At 40.9% G+C, this 21,385-nt stretch overlaps 1 protein-coding gene across 1 annotated transcript in view; it reads left to right on the top strand.

The window, feature by feature from the left end:
* sptbn5 (spectrin, beta, non-erythrocytic 5) overlaps positions 1–21,385 on the top strand; it is a 60,897-nt gene that overhangs the window by 2,359 nt on the left and 37,153 nt on the right. The window contains exons 6-32 of the mRNA XM_076166025.1: positions 409–495; positions 1,409–1,516; positions 1,663–1,747; positions 2,057–2,190; positions 2,580–2,800; positions 2,972–3,110; positions 3,309–3,443; positions 3,690–3,778; positions 3,893–4,046; positions 4,171–4,374; positions 4,855–5,061; positions 5,498–5,663; positions 5,954–6,090; positions 6,323–6,535; positions 8,737–8,889; positions 10,157–10,287; positions 11,103–11,354; positions 12,001–12,076; positions 12,172–12,383; positions 13,798–14,047; positions 14,210–14,349; positions 14,517–14,616; positions 15,216–15,386; positions 15,857–16,021; positions 18,519–18,608; positions 19,185–19,321; positions 19,826–20,012. Of these exons, the coding sequence (XP_076022140.1) occupies positions 409–495; positions 1,409–1,516; positions 1,663–1,747; positions 2,057–2,190; positions 2,580–2,800; positions 2,972–3,110; positions 3,309–3,443; positions 3,690–3,778; positions 3,893–4,046; positions 4,171–4,374; positions 4,855–5,061; positions 5,498–5,663; positions 5,954–6,090; positions 6,323–6,535; positions 8,737–8,889; positions 10,157–10,287; positions 11,103–11,354; positions 12,001–12,076; positions 12,172–12,383; positions 13,798–14,047; positions 14,210–14,349; positions 14,517–14,616; positions 15,216–15,386; positions 15,857–16,021; positions 18,519–18,608; positions 19,185–19,321; positions 19,826–20,012 (4,143 nt within the window). The remainder of the gene's footprint in view (positions 1–408; positions 496–1,408; positions 1,517–1,662; positions 1,748–2,056; positions 2,191–2,579; positions 2,801–2,971; positions 3,111–3,308; positions 3,444–3,689; positions 3,779–3,892; positions 4,047–4,170; positions 4,375–4,854; positions 5,062–5,497; positions 5,664–5,953; positions 6,091–6,322; positions 6,536–8,736; positions 8,890–10,156; positions 10,288–11,102; positions 11,355–12,000; positions 12,077–12,171; positions 12,384–13,797; positions 14,048–14,209; positions 14,350–14,516; positions 14,617–15,215; positions 15,387–15,856; positions 16,022–18,518; positions 18,609–19,184; positions 19,322–19,825; positions 20,013–21,385) is intronic.

Here is a 21,385-nt window from a genome sequence, read left to right as displayed (position 1 = left end):
GAGATGTGTATGATTTTCATTCTTAATTCTTATATTTTAGTTGGAAACACAGTGGATTTGCTTTACAGGGTTTCTACACTTATTTTTCAATTACCTTCTCAAACTTTTCTCTGACCTTTCCAAAAGTTTGGAAGACTTTGTTGTGGTGTAATATTAAAGCAACATTATTTAAGTGAGAAGTCCAGCTTGACAAGTTAGAAACTTGTAAGATTTGATTCATTTTTCATTCACCATAATCTATATTCTTCGGCAGATAAATGATGTCTTGCATTGGAATCATAAGCGTTGCTGCCAACTAGGGCCTGATTTAAAACATTCCAGGCCTGGGAAGCACAAAAAGCAGTGACATATGAATGTATGTGCATCGATTAAGAATGGAGCTTTAGCTTTCACTTTTCCTTTCCTCAGATTGTGGGGATGCTGATGGAGTTGGACAATATGAAACTCCAGTATGAGAAACTGGTCTCACAGCTGCTGTTCTGGATCAGAAGCAAGGTGATAAAAATACTGATGACATGTAGTCCTAACTGTAGGAAATACATACTATTACATGTTAAGGTATTTACATGCACACTATTACAATGAGAGATCATCATTTTCACATGGCTTAAAAGTATACAATATGATAAACATTAACTGCGACTTTTGGCCATGGTAATTCTTTTTTTTTTTGCTATTTGTTTTTATTGAAGCAGATATTGTACATGACATTGTGCATACAGGTTAAAGGGGATTTTGGAGATCATTTTTTATATAGAAAGAGAGGAAAGAGGAGAGAGAGAGATAGAGAGATAGAGAGACGGATGTAGGCTATTACAAATCGCATCATAGGTTGGGATAGAGAGAGAGAGATATAGGGGAGAAACAGAGAGAGAAAAAAGGAAAGAAAGAAAAGAACCAGAGAGGGGACATCCCACCCCGAAACCCCACACAACCCTGCATTCACCCCCCCCCCCCCCCCCCCCCCCCCCCCCCCTGGACTGCCTGAAATGCAAAATAAAATGAAACTAAACTGAAATTGAAACTAAAATAAAAAGGAACTGATCTGTGTTCTGGTAATCAGTCACTGAGCCTGTAGATCTGTGAAATAGGCCATGGTCATTCTTTAATAATATGTTGTAATCACAAGATTAATACTAACTTTGAATTTTGGGCTTTGCAAGGTTTACAATAAAATAAAACTAACTATTAGCATATCAAAATCATAAGCTGCAATTTTATAGATCAACATTAGTGTAAAATAATTAAAACTAATCATAATAATAAATTCAGCTATCAGAAGGCTTGTGAAAATGTCAATATTACTAACATGAGCTCCATAGTCCATTCTCAGATTTTGGACAGGAAATGTAGTGTGTAATGTTGTAGCAATAGTGATTTACTGATATGATGGACTGATTGATTGAAGGTGGTCCAGCTAAATGACCGAAGCTTCCCCAACTCTCTGAGGGAGATGCAGAGTCTGATGGCGGCCTTCAAGACCTATAGGACTGTGGAGAAACCTCCCAAATACCAGGTGGGACCAAGTCTAGACCTACCTGTACACACACACCACCATGGTTTATATCTGCTGCAGTCATGCAACAGGGCATTCTGTCTGCATCTGTGTCCTGTGTTTCCTCCATTTACCATCCATAATTAAAATTCAAAATTATTTTGCAGGAACGTGGAGCAATTGAAGCTCACTTGTTCAGTCTGAAGACCCAACTGGCAGCCAACAACCAATGGGCTTATAATCCTCCAGAGGGTACACACACACACACACACACACACACACACACACACACACACACACACACACACACACAATCAAATACAAAGATACACACATGTAAAATAGAAACATATAGAAACATGCACAGACTGTATTTACTTAATATATTAAAGGGAATGAATTACATAAATGGACATAATAGAGATATTATGGGAACACGTGTATTACAAACATTCACAAAATATGTTCTGATCACTTGATAACATACATCACCACTATCAATACACTACAATCAATACACATGAAACACTTTTTTGTATCACCATCTCTGTGTTTGTGAAGGTAAAACCCTCAGCGACATAGAGAAGAGTTGGGTTTTGCTGGAGAGAGCGGAACACGAGCGTGAGCGTGCCCTGCAGGACACACTGCTGCACCTGGAGAACCTGGAACAGCTCGCTCAGAAGTTTGGGAGGAAGGTAAAAAGCAGGCCGGGGGTTCTCTTTTGCTTTCACATCACAAATACTGTATCTTATGTCTGGAATGACACCAAGTCCAAAACAACAAGAATAATGATAAAGCTATTGGTTTGGGTTTGTCCTGGGGGTTTGTCCTGTTCATGTTAGACACTCAATAACCTTTCACCTAGAACCATCCTCAAGCCAAACTGCGAAATTTGCATATGGGACACAATTCATTGGGCTACATTATGCCTCAATGATGGGGTCAAAATGAAAACTATGGCAATTTACACAACATTAAATTGACTCTTTGACTGACTGGTTAGATGCAACAGAGACAAAAAAAATCCAAACTATCCTACCTTTATCTAACAATCACTGACTCTGAATGTCTGTTGGTTTCCCAGGCTGCACTGAGGGAGGGCTACCTGGAGGACACGGTGCGTCTGATCCGGAGGCAAGACGTCCGCAGTCTGTCCAGTCTGGAGGAGGCTCAGGCTGCTGGGCGCCGCTTGGAGGCTCTGGCTACTGACGTTTTAGCCAGAGAGCCACGATTCTTTGCCCTGAGAGACATGGCCAAGGCTGTAGAGAGAGGAAACTATCACAGCAAGGAGCAGGTCACCAGGAGGTCAGAGACAAGCCCAATAGATAGATAGATAGATAGATAGATAGATAGATAGATAGATAGATAGATAGATAGATAGACAGACAGACAGACAGACAGACAGACAGACAGACAGACAGACAGACAGATATGTTTTGTTATGTTATGACTTAATGGTGCATTTATGTATTGCAGGGAGAAGCGAATCAGTGAGCAATGGGCTGATTTGCTGCAGCAGCTGCAGGATCAGAGGGCCTCGCTGGAAAATGTAGTTGAAACTCTCATTGTCCTCAGAGACATTGATCTTGTGTCACAGGAGCTGAAAGACCTGCAGGTATGACTATATGTGTTTGTGTCTGTCTGCAGAAAAGGGCTGTGACCATGATTCACAACAATAGTGCATGTGGAGTATCTGATTGCTTCTAGTAAGGACATAAAGCGTACAGACTACAGCAAACCAATCACAGTTTGTCCTTGCCCTCTTCCCTCTCCGCCTGACCTCCATCACACCATCCATCTCCTCCTTCTTCAGTCCCAGGCTAGTTCCTCTGATCTGGGGAAACAGTTGGCACAGGTCGAGTCTCTCCTACAAAAGCAGGATCTCCTGGAAGCTCAGATCTCTGCTCACGGAGAAACCATCTCCACCTTCAGCAGAGCAGCTCTGAAGGTACTTTACTTTATATTTGTTTATTCACCAAAGTTTTTATTGACATAAATAACAGTCGTATTCATCAGAGAAGTAGGTAGAGGTCTGAAACCATCTACTGTACTGTAATATACAGTAGTAACAAGAACAGAATATGCTGGTGTTCAGATAAACCAAACTGTTGATTATGCTCTCTCTCTCCCTCTCCCTCTCTGTCTCTCTCTCTCTCTCTCTCTCTCTCTCTCTCTCTCTCTCTCTCATATTCAGGTTAATGACAGATATGGTCAGCAGATTCAGAACAGTGTCAAAGCTCTCAATGCCCAGTACAGATCGCTTGTTTCCCTCAGCAAGACCAGGTGACTCACTGTGCTCACCTTTACAGTTGATAAATAATCTACAAATAATTTACTAAACAATCCATATAGAGAAATAAAGTCTGTATGAACCCCTCATCTCCTCTTGTTTTGTAGGACGATTCAGCTGGGGGCCCAGTTGCAGTTGTTTGAATTTTTCCATGACTGTGAGGAGTTGGAGGCGTGGCTGTATGAGCACTGGCTCCAGCTGCAAACGGCTGGACTGGGACGAGACCTGAACCACATCCAGGTGGCTCTGAACAAACACAAGGTGTGTTTGATATGCTGCACATATTCTATTCCAAAAGTTTGTCTCTTCCGACAACTGGGAATCTGATATTGATGATGTTATCATGATATGATTACATAATCATAATCTGGTTGTATTTTGTCAGGTTTTGGAGGCGGAGGTCCAGGCCCAGGAGACTGTACAACAGGGTGTGCTGGCTCGAGGCCAGAATCTGCTCTCCAAGCATGGCCATGTCAGCCAGCACGCTGTCCAGAAGTGGATGAGAACCCTGAAGAAACAATGGAGCCACCTGAATGATGAGGTGACGGGAAGGCGGAACAGACTACAGGCTGCTGTCGCCATTAAACAGGTAAACAACAACCACGTTTCGTAATGTAAACAACAAGCCACCATTAAACAGGTAAGCAACTCGCCATTAGATAATCAGTGAACAAAGAGTCACTGCCATTAAACAGGTAAACACAAATCTGCTTCCATCAAAGATGTCAAACAAAAGAGCAGCCATTAACAGCTAAACAACCAGACAACATTATGATCACCATTGTCATTCATTCCGAGTCATTAAAGTGAGTTAATAAATTACTGGACTTGGCAAAATCAAATAAAACAAGAACAAATCCAAAATAAGTGTATTTGGCCTAAGAGAGAGAGTGGATGCTCCCATGAAATTTAAAACCAAGATGGAAACTTTACTGTAGTCTTGTACTCACACATCAAGACAGTAAGTAAGTCAACTACCTTATTACCACATTGAAATATAGTTAGATTTAGAAATCAGATCAGTTTGATGAAACCCAATAGAAGATTGAACGTAATTTCCTCTGTCCAGTACTTTGCAGATGTGGCAGAAGCAAACTCCTGGCTGAGTGACAGGAAACCACTGCTAACCAGTGAGGATCACGGGAAGGATGATTCAAGCACGGCCGCATTGCTGCAGCGCCACCTGAGGCTGGAAAAGCAGATGTTGGCTTATGGGCCTGAGATAAGGAGATTGGGGGAGCAGGCCAGGAGCGCTGCACAGCTGACGGCTCTCAACGTGAGTGCAGACTGAGACACTTCGCATACAGCAAACCTTATTGTCTCTTGTTTGAGGTTTTTGGTATTGGTATTTCTGTTTGTTTGCAGGGTATCTTGATAAATAGATACATGATGATAAATAAATAAATGATCCAGTGATGTGCAAAGTTCGGCCAAGAAAGAGCAAATTGGTAGCACTACTGGAAATTTATAAACCATTCTACATTTTACCAGCTGTTTTTCCTGGATCCCATGTTTCATGAAAACTACAGGTCGTACAGATTCTGAGCCATTTTGAATTATTTGCTAAACTTGACCAAAAACCATCAACATATTATACGTACTAGTAAAATAGAATCTTCCAGATAAAACTCCCCAACTCCTCTGTGTATGGTGTATTTGAGTGAGCGTATATTTAGAGAACTAAACTTGTCCCTGATGTTTCTGTTGTGTAGAGGGAGCCACAGCAGAATAAGATGGTCCAATACAGCGACTCCTCTGGAGAGGAAGAGTCTCCAGGAGAGGTGACGTCCCCACCCAGCACCAGGGTTGGGAGAGCTACGACCTCCTCACCTCAGAGTCAAGAAAGCAAGGCCAAAGTCCGCTTCACCTACAGGAGAAGTATGACACTGTTTCAATTCAGATTCAGCAGAACGTGGGGAAATAACTGCCAGATATGTAGTGGAAATGTTTGCTTCTGTCTGTAAGCCAAAAATAGTCGAAATGTCCCAGTCCTGACCACTTACAACAATATGAACAAGCCTGTTCTTTTTAGTTTTAGTTATAAACGTCATGTGTACAATATGTAAGATACAGCATGAAGAATAATTGGCCCACATCTTTGTAAACCTTCAATTAATGTTGTGTACTGTGAAGACAGAGTACTCTTAGTAACTGGTTGTTTTCCACAGGTCAGATACATTGGCAGCGTAATGAGATTGTAACCATCACTAGTGCAGAACCGGGAGACGACAGCGTTCTAGCCCGGGACAGCAGAGGGAACCAGCAGATGATCCCCAAGACATACCTCACCTTGCTGCCCCCTACTGTACGACCGTTGGAACTAACACACCATAAATCAATATTCTTAAAGTCTGTCTTATCCTCCAAACAGCTTCTATACAATCAACATACTGAATAACCTTTAAATACCAATACCTACATCTCTACGATACAAGCTACTGTATGTGAATATAATATGTAGCTTCAAAATCAATAACCTGATCATCACAGACATGACAGCAATCTTAACTGGTCTCCCTCATCCCTCATTCTGTAAGGCTCCAACCCCCGCCACACCTCCCTCCACCAATGATACACCAGATAGCTCGAACAGGAAGTTGAGTCGACCGAGACGAAGTCGCTCAATGCGCCGCAGCATAACTGAGATCCAGACAACATCTGTGCAAGACCCACACTACCAGAGAGACGTGGTAGAAAACACCCAGACCAGTCTGGACCAGGACTACAACTCCCTCTATAACCTGGTCAAGGTGAGTTTGCTTGTATTTGGGCTTCACAGTGTAAAATGCGTGTCCCTGATGATGATGATGATGATTTTGATGATTTTTAGATGATGATTTAGCAACACATCTGGAGTTTAGATTGAAGACAGCAAGCTATTTTTCTTTTCTGGAAACTATAGCATTCTGCACACACAATGCTAAAATTATAATTCACTGCATGCAACACTTTGAAATAAATCCCTCCAAACTGACCCCAAGTATTCTGGATTCAAATCAAATCACGTGCTGCTGTCTGGAGATGGGAATCAAGAATAGGAACATGACTTTTTTTGACAATCTAAAATATACTTTGTTACATTTCAGTGTTATGCATTCTTTATCCATGATCTAAATTAAGAAGAGACAATTATTCACCTATTAAAGGGTTTGGTGGCTGAGCACATTTGGGGCATGAATGAAAGTTTAACAGGTGCAGTTGAATGGTAGAATCTATCCAACATAGAGCCATCAACATAACTCATAACACAACTAAATTGGGTGTCTATTACTCATAAGATCAATGCAGGAGTCACCAGAAGAGAAAGAGAAAAAAAGACATTACTTACATAAAAAGGCGAACAAAATAAAGGTTTTATAAAATCAATCCACCACTGCAACCAATAGTTTAATGCGTGGAATGTGTTTGTTAGATGTGTCTGAATAGATTAATCCGTTTGTGCACCGCCACAGTGTATTCAGCTCCAGGCACAGCGTCAGAAAAAATGCAGATATTAATACGCTTTCACTAATTTGCTCCTGCTCTTCGGAGGCAGATAAATTTCACACAGAATGTTTCCCCGCTAATTGTGTAACACTTTAGTAAATTGAACAGAATACGTAATTAACCACACTTGTAATATCCCTGCCTGTCATTTGTGCGATCGTCCCTTTAATGCCTTTGCTTAAGGAAAGAAGCCCACTTTATGATGACTCACAGAGCTGACATGCAAACTGCGCAAGCCCTTGCACCTTTTTTATACACAACACTTGTGTTTTTTTAGAGCAGAAATCTGTGCTTCGAACCAGCGCAATAGGCTTAATCTACTTGGCACTGATTATTTGCAGGATTTTTTGCATCTCAGCTCGGCTCAAGGGTCAACCATCATGAATAGTCATGAACCCACCCACGAAAATAATTGCCATTGGTAGCATGCCAGACCTGAAGTATACTCCTCTTTGATGAAAGTGCTTGAACAACTCAACAGCATCAGTCCATAATGAATGTGATTACAATCACATAAGCAAGCTACTCTCGCTGAATAGAATAGAGGTTGAGACTGGTGAATCTGGTTCATGAACTACACTGAAAGACCTGAAGTCATTGCCAGGGATAGAAATAAGAAATAGAGCCAAACAAGTGGAGAAGCAAATTCAGACAAAACAATGGTGTAATTCAAAAACCTCACTGAACACGACAAAGCAAACTGTAGATGCACACTTAAGCTGCAGAAATAACAAATGAGCAAATTGAAATACACTGTCATGAGTTTAATATCATCTTTATCCATATAACACTTTCACTATTTCATAGGTAAAAATCATGGGAAACAGAGAGAGATGTTGTATATATGCTAACACAGATACATTCACGGTTCAAACAACTGTATTGTAGAAAGCTGCTCTTCCAAACAAACTATATAAAGCTTTCTCTTGGGGTTGGGTTGGTTCTTTGGGTAATCCTGGCCTATCAAAGTTAAATCAGCTTAACTGCATGTATTTATTTACTTGCAATCAATCTCAGAAACTGTTATTCGGAATTGTAATGGTCACACCTGTAATTCAGGTTACAAAGCAATCTTGCAAAGCATCTCTGGTGTTTATCGACCTTCAAAATGTTCTGAGCTTCTCTAAAGCTAAACCATCCATCTTTGATGTTTGATGTATACTTTCATTTGTTCCAAGATGACAGATCTTTGTCTTGAAAGATGGTTTCAGCCCATGACACAGAAAGAGAATTGTCTATCCAGTTCAATCCAATTTACTCTATGACGAGGCTTAACCTCTGTATTTGGGTGAGAAATTTTATTTCAGTCTACACAAGACCAATTCTGAGGAAAATCATAAAACTGTCTCAATGTGAAGATGGACCAACTTAAAGATACCACCATTTTCTTGAAGAAATATATATATAAAAAAAACCTGTCTATATCCCCCTGATTAGACAAGCTACTGTTGATGTGTGTTTTCAGTCAAAGTGTAGGAGTCTGGAGGAGATGCTGCGTTTGCATCGTTTCTACAACAGCTGTCAGGAGTTTGAGTCATGGATGGAAGACAAGGAGAACATCCTCAACACCTTCAACACTGCTGCCAATAACGTGGGAGTCCTACAGGCCAAGTATGAGGTGAGAACTCCACGTTTTATTGTGTATTAAATTGTTTTAAAGACATTCAAGAGATGTTTTCCTGCTGTGTGATGTTGAAGGTCCAAATACGTTTTTGAGATTTGATGAAAATCCTCTTTGAAATACTCAGTCCTTATCCCAATAGAACTATTTTAGGGTGTTAATGAATTTCTAGCTGTATCGTGACAATTTCGAATAAGTACCTGGCCTCCAACTTGGCACAACAGCCAAGGAAATGCCCCGATACTGTTTTTTATAACTGCATAAAACAGCACCAGCATTAGGAAGCAGCATTCCACTGCCTCTGAGTCAGAGGAGCCACATATGCAAGACCATAACTGAAAGAGTCACAGGGATGTACTTATATTAACTCACAAGACCTGTACTCATTTCTCAACAACCCCTACAACAGTCTTCTACAGAACTCTTAATCTCTCTTAATCAATCCTTAATACAAGGACTAACTTTAAATCTGAAAAAAAAAAAAAATCTGAAAAAAATCTGTTTTCTGTTGGATATTTTTATTGAGTAAAGCACATGACAATGATGAACAGTTACAGGACATTTTTGCAAAAGTTTTTTATAGAGATAAGGAAAGAAACTAGAAGGAAAGAGAAAAAGGAAAGAAATGTTGATTGGGACCTAGGAAATGTGAATCTGAATTATTAATGTGATGTGTGCAGGGGAAATCCTACATTTTAGGCAAAAATATGCAATTACTGTGGGCCCTGTGTAGATCAGGGGCCCCCTTACGAAAGGTTCTGTCGAGTGACCCAAACTCGTGTGTAAGATATTAAACCCTTCTGCTCATGTATGTGCCATGTGTTCCAAGTTTAATTCCTGATATAATGCACTGCTATTTGTTAAAAGTTTCCTATGGCCTACTAGTCTGTAGGATTTGCTTGTTTTCATGATATGAGTGTTCAAAAATTCACACCACACTACACCAAGCCCTTCCAACACAGAAGGCTATATTTGTTATACCAACTTTTCACAAGCTGTGAGGTTAGCAAATGAATATTCTGTATACATTAACCCCGTACTAGAACAGTAGCTGCCCTGGTTGTGTTACAGAGGCTATTTCTTACACCAGCAAAGTTTGTTTACATCAATAGAATAAAACAACCAATTATTAATAAACCAACAATAAAAACTATTCATATGATTTTGCCTCAACAATGTCTTGACACAGTATCAGCAAACCCCTGTGGTACTTTTACAAAATACCAATAAATCAGACCATGACGATTTTTCCTTTCCATTTCAGAACTTTGTGACTGAGCTGGCGAGTGGGCGGGGCCAGCTGGATGACATCACGAGAATGGCAGAGGAGCTGGTGAAGAGCCAGCATAGAGCACAGAGAGAGATCAAGGCCCGACTGAGACAAGTGTCTAAAAGGTACAAACTAAGGTCAATGCAGCCCAAACTAAAAAAGGGCAGTTTCCTCACTGCACTGGAACCTTATACTTATGTGGCATAAGCCCAAGACCACTAGCTCACATGTTCTTCAGCATCCACCGAAAAATGTTGGTAAGACCCTCCCTTAAAGCACTAGCATTGGCCAGGCGCTCATGCTCGTCTGAGGCAATGCAAGTTGACACAAATCAACACCCTTGCATTACCTCCCCTGAGCATGGGTGCCTGGCCAATTGCAGCTGCTAAATGCTTTAGCTCACCTGAAAACCCCCACCATTTTCTTACAGTCACCTTCCTGATGAATTATCATTAATGAGGTTCTGGGTTTTGGGGAAATTCCAGGGGCGCTTGAGATCGTTTGAAGAACCCTTGAACCTGCTACAGTACATGTCCTTAAGAGGGTCTTTTGGGTCCTCTAAGAGCTTCTAAGGTCATGGTTACACTTTGTCATTTTATGTGACTTGTATCCGTTCACACCAGCTGCATTACGTAAGTAGCATAATGAAGTGGACGACAAATGTTGTCCTTGAAAGCATTCCAGGGGTCCATAGGGAGATTCTGGGGCTCTTTGCGGATCATTTTGGGATCCATTAGAAGGCACCAGAGTTCCTTTATGTTTGGGATCCTTGAAGAGGTTGTAGGGTTCATCTATGACATTTTTCATCAGGTCGCTGATGATGTCCCAAGGGTCCTGGGGACATCACAAACACGACTTGCATGGCAGGAGTCCACGGCCACCAGTTCACCAGGACAACACAATAACTGTCCACCTGCTGGGTTTTTCTTTGTGTCTCCAGGTGGGATGTGATGCAGCAGCTAAAGGATGAGAAAGGCCGGGAGCTGTTGAGTACAGCAGACGTGTGCTCCTTCTTACAGCGCTGTGAGGAAGCCCGGGCACAGCTGCAGGCCCAGCTGGCCCATTTACATGCTGTGGACCCAGGCTGCACCTCCTCCACTCTGCAGGCTGAGGAAAAGAACCAGACTCAGGCCCTCAGAGACATCCAAGCCCTGGAGAGCAAGATTGCTTACCTGAAGAACGTTGCCAAAATGTAAGGATTCAAGATCAGGGTACTCAAATCCTGAAGACCCAAAACACACCCAAAAAATCATTAAGATATGCTATGATTGCCAAGGTGGGAGATAAAAAGCTCTCATGGTATCACAGAAAAGTGATTATTATTTTACGTAAATTGTGTTTTCCAGTCCTGGATATTTTTTTGTAAAATGATGAACTGTTCAAGTAATAATTGAACAATTGTAATTTTGGGAAGCTCAGACCTGAGGAGTGAAAATTGTTATTGTTATTATGTTGCCGCTGGAAAATGTAAGCCATGGCTAAAAAGGTTGATGTTGCAAGAGAAGCTGGGTGTTGCCGTGTTGATAAATTTGATTAGTGGCTCCAGTTAGACACACAAAGGCGAAAAAAACATAATCAAAAAGGTCACTCCAAAAACGGCTCCAAATAATAATTATATTTGAATACCAATATAAAGTACTCAAATTCCGATACAGGAGGGGCAAGCCCTGATTTTCTTTCACAATACCGTCTTCCAGATAAGATGTACTACCGCTGCCAGTGCCTTTCCCACATTATTTTACTAGCTAATGTAGTCTACATCAAATCTGAACATTCCAGTCCAAACAACATGTCCAGGCTTCATCTTTCAGACCATGATGTCAGTTCCTGTATTACAGGAAGCAGGACTGCAGTCCAGCAGAGAGTGCAGCCATCCTGGAGGAGGTTCGGGGGCTAGAGTCATTGCTCAAACAGGTAACCTTAATTGTTAACTAAAACTGTTTGGTTACTTTTTTATTGTTACTATAAATTATGTTATAAATGATATGATCAATTCTACTGTCAACAAGGTGAAGAATCAGGCTGTAGACAGACAGCACCACATGGCGGAGGCCCAGCACCTGCAGAGCTTTCAGCTGCAGGCCAAAGAGCTGCAGTGCTGGACAGAATCGGTTCAGGATCGCCTCCTGCAGGAGGAGGCAGGTACTGACGTGGCTTCAGCCATTGCATTGCTGGAACAACACCAGGAACTTTGGCTGGAGATGGAGGCGCAGGAGGGAAGGTAGAATAAACCTGAGACAAAGTTACCAGTTTTAGTAGCGTTTCCTAGACTTGAGCTAGCTGACGCAACTCACTCTAGTCATACCTAGTCATAGTGCCGGGCAAATATAGTTTTAATTACTTGTTTAAGAGTAATTTAAGAGTTTGTTTTCTGCTGATAAATATCATTTATATAAAAAGTTAAAGACACAAAATGAGAAGGGTTTAAGATATATATGCATAATTTTTATTTCAATAATGTGTCTTGTTTAGCCGTGCAAAACAGAAAAGGGTGAAAAGGTCACATGGAAACCTTCACCTCACCCACAGCTAGCATTACTACCAACTCTTTATGTACTAACACAGTCATGTTTCAAGTTTAGTCTCCAATTCATAAATGTTGTAGTGCTTGTGTCACCACCAAACCGTTATGAAAGGGTTTTTCCCATTCACAACATGAGTTAGCACTATCATCTATTTTCAGACCACATTCTACCACTAGCTCAATCAAAACACCCAAAACATTTCTTAAACCATAGAATGTGAGATTCTCTTAAGTCAGAATGATAATGAAAGTGACTTTAAACTCTAAGGGATCACAGGCCCTAACTGAGCTACAGGGACTGCTGATGTTCTATTAAGAGTAAAGTGATGTCATTTCAATGGCCTCAGAGTTCACACTGCAAAGACTACAAAAGGGGTAAAAACTCTAAACATGGAAACATGCACAGATAGCCATTGTATAAACAACAATCCATATACCTGGAGGCTCACACAGCTGCATACAAACTACAAGAGTAAGGGGTTAAATAAGACTAATAATCTCATGATACTGTAAATAAAGAATACCGATCCCAGTTATCCCAAGCACATGGTCAGAGAAATACAATAAGCCGACTCATTATAGTCAATAAATTCCATCAAAAATATAGTTTAAAAAATCTGTATGTGGCAATGTGCTACACACCCAACTAGCAGGACAGCAGTGACAATGTGGCCTCACTAGTTTCACTTTGGCACTTAACACAACTATTTATCTCCAAGAACACTATTATAAACTACCCGACTGTACAAGTCATCAGTCCCCTCTTCCCCTAATACATTTTGTCCACGTGTGTATCACATTCCGCATGTCAGTCAACATCTCTTCAGGTTAATAATGGGATGTAGCAAGGTAAGTGCACATAAGAGACAAGACTGCAGAAAAAGCCTATACCTGCTACTGGAAAGATCAGGAAGAACAGGAATGTGATTGCTGATTAATTTTTTAAGTCTAAATCAGATCCACATTCACATAGACCACCTTCATTCTTCATTAGGTGTGGCAGGTGAACTCCCAATCATCATCTTTCAAATTAATCAAACGGTGGAGACACCACTAAAGAGCAAATAAATCATCTGGAGGACTTGTTCACAATATGTATTTGTTTTCTCAGGCTGAAGGAGATAGAGAAACTGGGGAAATCACTTCAGCACGGCTCCTCCAAAGGCAAGTTAGGGGGCGTTGACATCCAGCAGACCACAGACAAGCTCAGATCTGATTGGTCCAACCTGAACAGGATGTGGTCCAAGAGGAACCAACATTTGGAGCAAGGAGTGGAGCTCCAGCGACTAAACCAAGAAGCAGACCGGATCGAGGCGGCGCTGTCAGGACATGTAGCCAGACTGAGGGTCAAAGACCTGGGGGTGAGAGGGATGAAGGCTGAGTTGGAGAAATTCCACTAAGGGCAAAATCAGAATCATATTGGAAACAAACTGATACATAAAAAATGTAAACAAGATATTCTGTGATATTTTAACGATGTTGCTGAAATATAAATGATCGGATGTATGTGTTTTTTGATCCAGGACTCAGTGGACAGTGTTCACAGTCTGCTGGGCAGACAGGAGGAGCTGGAAGGTCTCCTGAAGGCTCTGGAACAACGAATTGATCATTTCACTAAATGCAGCCAGGACCTCATTGGCAAACGGCACTACGCAGCACAACAGTAAGATCATAAATCACAACCGTAATTAGATCATCCATACATGTGAGGATTTCCCTCTGTTCTTTGTTGCAGTAAGGAAAATGAGAAACAAAAAAAACACATGATACATGATAAAGATGAAGGTATTTGTGTAATGTTGTGATGGAAACACTGGGATGGTCTCTCAGCATTCAGGAGAGGAGTGCCTGCATTCTGAAGGCCAACAGTACGCTGAGAGAGAGCAGCAGGCAGAGGAGGAGTCTGCTGCTGGACTCCAAGAAATACCAGGTATCATTCTCACTGACTATGATTGTGATGATGTTTTACATTCACCCCTTCCATATATTTATTTGCATTTCATATTTGTGTCAGATGTTTCTACAGTCACAACAAGCCTAGCAGAGTCGTGGAATCTGACAATTTATTTTCCAGGCCTGGAAACTCCTATGCAATTAAATAAACGTCACAGCATTTCACTTGAGTCATAATCACAGTGGCAGGCAAATATTTGAATAAAACCTGTTTTTATCAAGATTGTCATGATATTTCAGATTCCTGCTTGACAGAGGGTGAACCCTTTCATTTTTATTTTTAACTCTATGACTGTCAAGGCTTTAAGGGCAACCAAATGAGTATGTTTGTGCCATCTGGCGTGTTCCATTATTGAGTATAACTAACTAATTATAGCTTCTAGTGACCTGAAGTAGTTGTATCTTCCTTTGTTGAACACACTTATTGTAAGTTGCTTTGGATAAAAGCGTCTGCTAAATGACTGTAATGTAATGTAATGTAATGTAGTGGCCACAGGTGGGGGTTGTAGTAGCCTTTCCTGATTTGCTATCATTAGAGGAAGAAATTGATTAGTTTTCTGGTCTCATGTTGTTAAGGAGTTCCAGAGGGATGCTGACGAGCTGCTGCTATGGATAGAGGAGAAGTTTAAGGTTGCAGAGGATGAGTCATACCGAGACCCCACAAACATCCTCAGAAAGCTGAAGAGACACGAGGCGGCTGAGAAGGAGATGCAGGCCAACCAGGTCTGGTTGGACAGACTAGTTCAGGTATTAACACACACTACTTACAGCTCATTAAAAACCACAAGAATTTAGTTTCCCAGTTTCTCTATCTTAATGTAAGATCTAACTTTTGTTATTCCCGTATTATTATTATTCACATATTTCAGTTATGAAAGACAGAAATGTTCTGTCCCATGATTCTAAAAAACAATCCTACAAGCTAATTTGTGTCACAAACAGCATGACTACATCTGATAAAATTTTTTGAGAATAAGAAAAGCAAGCAATTTGTTTTTACGATTAGATTTACTTTGATGGGATGAAAATCTGCAGTCATTCATGACCAAAAGTATAATGAGAACTGTTCTCAGGCCTTCTCAGTGATAAAGTACTTTCAACATTTAAAAGACGGTAATTCCAATTAAAAAAGAAATATATAACCAAGGTATATACATCACAACCATGAAAATTGTATAATAAAAGTGTAATGACAAAATTGATGTTTGTGTTTGTAGTTGGGGCAGGAGATGCTTGCTGAAACGCACTTCAACAGTCAGAACATCAGCAGGAAGTCCTCTCTGCTCAGCAGCAACTGGAAGAGACTGCAGGACAAGATGGCAGACAGAGGAGATAAACTGAGACAGGCAGGGCAGCAGGAGCAACTCATGGAGCTGCTGCAGGTAAATAACATGACACATCAGCTTTTCACATGATGCCCTAACAGAATGTCCTGCCCAACCAGAGCTGTAAATGAAAGCAATTCAAGCTGTAACATGCATGCACATACAATAAGTAACGAAAAAATGAAATAAAGAGATCCAGACACTGAAATTGGAATCCTACCCACTTTCAAATGCCACGGGGTGCCTGGCGGGATGCAGCCTCCCCCCATCCAAAATCAGGGACCCATGCACGCAATAGTCAGCACGATCTAAGACTCCTGCTGACCTGTCCACCAAAGCTGCCATAACAACCACAACGCTTTCTTCCACACGGCCTTCTATGCTAACAGGCTGCTTTAAGAATTTAGGCAGTCCAATCTAGTTGAGAAATGGGGGTTTAAAATGAGTATACTGGTTGAGGGGTAATAGAGCTGTGGCAGTACAGAACAGAACAGATTCACTTTTTAAAGGCATGGAACTGGTTAAATTGCTGAGTTGGAATAGTTGAAAATCATACCAATGAAGCGGGGCTAAAGCACAGCCAGTTATGTTGACATGACAATTTAACCCTGGAATAACAGATGACCTTAATGCTGTTAGTAAGATGATATCATAGATGCAACTTTTGGAGAATGACATGAATAATATTTTGATGGTAGTAAAAAAAACGAACAAAAAACAAACTCTAGGCTGGGTGTATCTGTTAGGTTCTAGCCCGAGAGAGAAAAAAGCGCTTGATCGAGTGCAAGGGTAGGAGGACCCAAAACTCAAGGATAACCGAAAGGCCGACTTTAAACAATAACTTTAATGAAACCCCTATTTACAAGGGGAAAGGATAGCGGGTGATTGCTCGAGGCCTCAAGGGTTCACCATACATTTTGAATATTCCAATTAATATTTAAAATAATCAAAATAAAAGGGACCTTGTTTGAAAGAATGAGGTCCAAATTCAACAGTAATTACTTGTGGGTTTACAACACCCAGTGAACAAGCTAATGTAGGTAAAGGTAAGGTCCTAACGTGGCAGAGGATGGATACAACAACATTCAAGCAAAACAAGACCAGACACTTCTTGTATATCATAACAGGGTTTATTAACCTCAACAGCAATAACTAATATAATAAACACAAATAATAGGAAATGTTAGACAACAAAGGATCTCCACAGGTAAGCTTGAGTGTGTGTGAGTGTGGCTTTGTGTGAATGTGGAGGGAGAGTGACACAAAATGGCTGATACACCCACAAAGGTGGAATCCTTGGATCATCAAGGTGCAAAGCCTAAAATGGCGGATTTAGTCCAAGGACAATGGAGTTCATCAGCCCTTGTGCATGTGAAGACACAAAGAATCTGGGAAGTTTAAATGCACAGAAACTGGTTGTTGAGAAGGAGGTCCATGGGTGGCTTCACACCTGGGTGTGAAACAATGGAGGATCCCGGGAAACTGAGACAATTGCTTTCCTTTTGAACAGAACAAAAGACCACATGGTGTCAGGCATAGTTTGAAGCCCTAGACATTCTAGATGAGTCTCTAGCGGTTGGACCTGCCCGGTAAATTGTTTTAGCGTTTACCTGCCCCGAAAAAGTTTTCCAATGGTGTTTACTGCCCTAAAACACTTCCTAGCGTCGACCTGCTCTAGTAACCCATGGATAAACAGAATCCCTTTCCACTGTCCAACAGTGATCTGTATTTCATTCAAGAAATTATGGGAATTTATCAGAACTAACCTTACCAGAAAGCTACCTTGTGGCTGGAGTTTCCGGATTTGTATCCTAATCGTGAATATTGCAGTGACTCGACTGACGTTCTCAGGCCTCTGGTCCTCAATCGGGTTGACAATGATTCTCAGCCTCTCCACCAAGTGCTGGTCTCATACAGGAGCACCTTCAGTACAAGACTCATTCCTCCCAGATGCACTGAATGCCACAGGAAATCCTTCCTACTTGTGGCCATCAGACTTTACATTGCATCTACCTGGGCTCAGGGGATGGACAGTGGGGACTTAGTGATCTGAGGTCCACACCCCCCTTCAGCACTTGTCCATATAATTGGACAATTGCGCAGCACGGACTATTGCACAACACGTGGTTGTACAGGATATCATGTATACCATACGTGTCTTCATATTATACCATATCATATCATCATATTATATGACCATACCCAGTTTTACACATTCTGTACTTTGTACTTCCTTATTTTATTTTTGCCCTTATGTATTTTGCACATATTCTATATTTTACACATATATTTCACATATTTTGCATATATTTTTTGTCACGTCACGTCTTATGCTGCATATGCATTGGTTATGGACTTCTAGTTCTCCATTAACTATATTAGTACATACAAGAGCAAAACACATTGTGATTATGTTATGGAAATTAAAACATTTATTTATCTCCTGACTACCAATCCTCACAGATCAGTGCATCCAGTGGATGGATGATCAGTAGGATTATGAATGGATGGTGGGATGGATGGATAGAAGGTAAAGAATTATCTCTCTCCTCAGGATGCCAAATTGAAGATTGAAGCCATCCAGTGGATGCTGAAAAATGCAGCTAAAGGTCATGACCTCCGCTCTAGCCGACAGCTTCTGAAGGTGACATCATGCATTACATTTTATTTAACAGGGCATTTGGACCTGACTGATATAATACAGTATGAGTGATTTATTCCTTTTTACAAAACTCCACTGTAAATCTGCATGTGAATGTTTATTTTAACAATAACTACAGTGTTTTACATCATACTATAGTATTATATTACAGTGAGGTTTTTGTAAGAAATATTTTGTAAGAAATAGTGTTTCGCCCTTATTTTTCACTGGTAAATACTATGGTGCCCAGGGGCTAAAAGCCCTGTAATCAGTCGACGAGTCAGAAACAAAACATGGTTCGTTAGCTGCTTAACTGATCCAGATCCTTACAGATTTAACAGTAACTTTAATTGTGGCATATAACCACATTTTAAGATCTCTGGTTCTCTGGTTGTTTTCCAGAAGTGCTCTAAACTTTATTTCAGAGTATCATTTATATATTTTTTCCGCACAGTGTGTCTTATTGCCTGCACTGATGATTTTACCTGAGAGTTTCATGTTCATAACTGCTCACCTAACATTGCAGAAATGATTCCGGCTTCTGAAATCTTAACTTTTAATCTCTTTTTATCTCTCTAGGAGCATCAGCAATTAGAGCAAGAAGCAAAGGAGTTGGCAGAAAAGATCAATTCCATTGTCAACAGGGCCAAAAGTCTGGCATCCAACCACTTTGATAAACACAGGATCCTACAGGAAACTGAAAACTACCTTACTCTGTGAGTGAATGTGAAGAGGTTGAAACAGCATAAGTAGTACAAGTATGGCTCAGTAGTCTGTTTAACAGCATTGCATTGTCATTAGGTATCAGTCGGCAGATCTTTAGTCGCTCGCTCACCATTCCTTTAGTGACCACCTCTTTAGTGACTGACTGATTGGTATTTGAGGTGCAGATACCCATTTACAGGAAGTTGCAGCTCTTGATTCAAAACTTTTTTCGAGCAAGTGGGAAGATGAGGTGTGGTGAACTCGAAGTGACGTCTGTTATTATTCTTGTAGTGTTTTGGTCGTAGCTGCTTGCTATGGAAATGAGCTTTCAACAGGACAGCTGACACACTTATTCCGTTGAGGACACACATGTGCCCTAGTGTACCACTTATGTGTACCAACATAATGCATGGTACTCATTTTGAACTTTATTTGAATATACTAAAGATTGTTTTCACATTAGATCTTGTGAAGCCCAAACTGAATGATGGCAACATTAAAACTCTCCACTGCAGGTTCAAGTCTCTGCAGAAGCCACTCGATCGACGTCGAGCTCAACTGGAGGCCTCTGTGCTTCTGTTTGGGTTTTATCACGATGTGGATCTGGAGCTGAACTGGATCTCAGAGCACTGCCCTTCAACCGGCTCGACAGGATATGACAAGTCACTGGCTGGAGCCATCAACCTCATGCAAAAACACAAGGTACACATTCCAAAATTTACAGAATTGAAACGTATCTAGAAGGTTATCAAAAAATGTATAAGACAGTCAGTTGCCTATCAGGTAATAACCAAAAAGAACATTAGAGAATTCATTTTTTTTTCGATATTTAATGACCAACATCCTTCTGTTCCTTCGGTAACGTTTCCAATAAACGATAGGTACTACTTTGTGTCAGTAATTACAAATTCTGTTGTCCCTTACTACAGTTGTGCAGATTGTAACCACAGTTATAATCACTACTTTAAACAAATCAATAGTTGGTTGAACAACTACATTGTTACCATCTTATAATTAAATTGAAGTACCCTAATAGTTGTTTTGCCAGTAACAGAGAAGAACCCCAAAAGCAGGATCAGACGTCCAGGAAAAATTTGCAGTCCAAATTTCAATGAAACAGACGAAACAGACAGGAAGCATGCAAAGAGCAGAGACAACAGTCTAAAAATATCGAACACAGGCAAGAAATCCATGTAGGCAAAGCAAAAGGTGTAATTCAATAAGCAGTCCGAGGTAATACACAAGAAATCATACACAAAGAGAATTGTGAGAGAGCTTGACATAAGAACATCTGGTAAGTGAGTGAAACTGCTGGGACTAAATATACTGAGGGATTAGTGAGCAAACAGGAAAAAGGAATTCATTACATTATTACATTACGATCATTTAGCAGACGCTTTTATCCAAAGCGACTTACAATAAGTGTGTTCAACAAAGGTAGATAAAAGAACTTCAGGTCACAAGAAATCGTAAGCGCATTTCCTTCCTAAACCAACAGCTAAGAGCGTAACTAGAGCTAGAGTAGAAGTGCAATAAGTTAGGTACTATGATGAATGAGAAAAAAGGACAAATTAGAAATGAAAGATTAGAAAACAAGAGCATCAGAAGAGCTAGGACAGAGTTGTAGAGGAGGAATCTGCAGGAACGCGTCACCGAAGCGATGTTTGCCGAGAACGACAGTTGGTCGTCCAGGGTCACACCCAGATTCCTCACGGTCCGAGTAGACGTCACCACGGAGTCATCTATGGTGATGGCCAGGTCTCGGTGCGGGCAGCCCTTCCCCGGGAGAAACACCATCTCAGTCTTTCAATTCAAATTCAAAAACTGGCAGCAGAATAAAGTGGGAACCAATGGAGTCTCTTTCACTGGCTTAAAACCCTGGAAACGTGGAAACTGGGATGAACTCTCATAGTCTGAGGAAGGCGAACTGCAGCAGGACTGATAATGGGAAATAGACAGACAAATCTAGGAGCCAGCTTGTCAGACTCTACTCAGAGTCACAGGTCAGGACACTTTTCAAAGCCATCCAGGTGGCTCTTTTAAAGTATGTCAATGTAACTAACGTCTTTATACGG

The sequence above is a fragment of the Genypterus blacodes genome, unplaced genomic scaffold (genome assembly GCF_046128005.1).
Source record: "Genypterus blacodes isolate CSIRO-AG114 ecotype Tasmania unplaced genomic scaffold, CSIRO-AGI_Gbla_v1 ptg000154l_1, whole genome shotgun sequence".
In the NCBI taxonomy this organism is placed as follows: Eukaryota; Metazoa; Chordata; class Actinopteri; order Ophidiiformes; family Ophidiidae; genus Genypterus; species Genypterus blacodes.
This window is presented reverse-complemented; position numbering and strand designations above follow the sequence as displayed.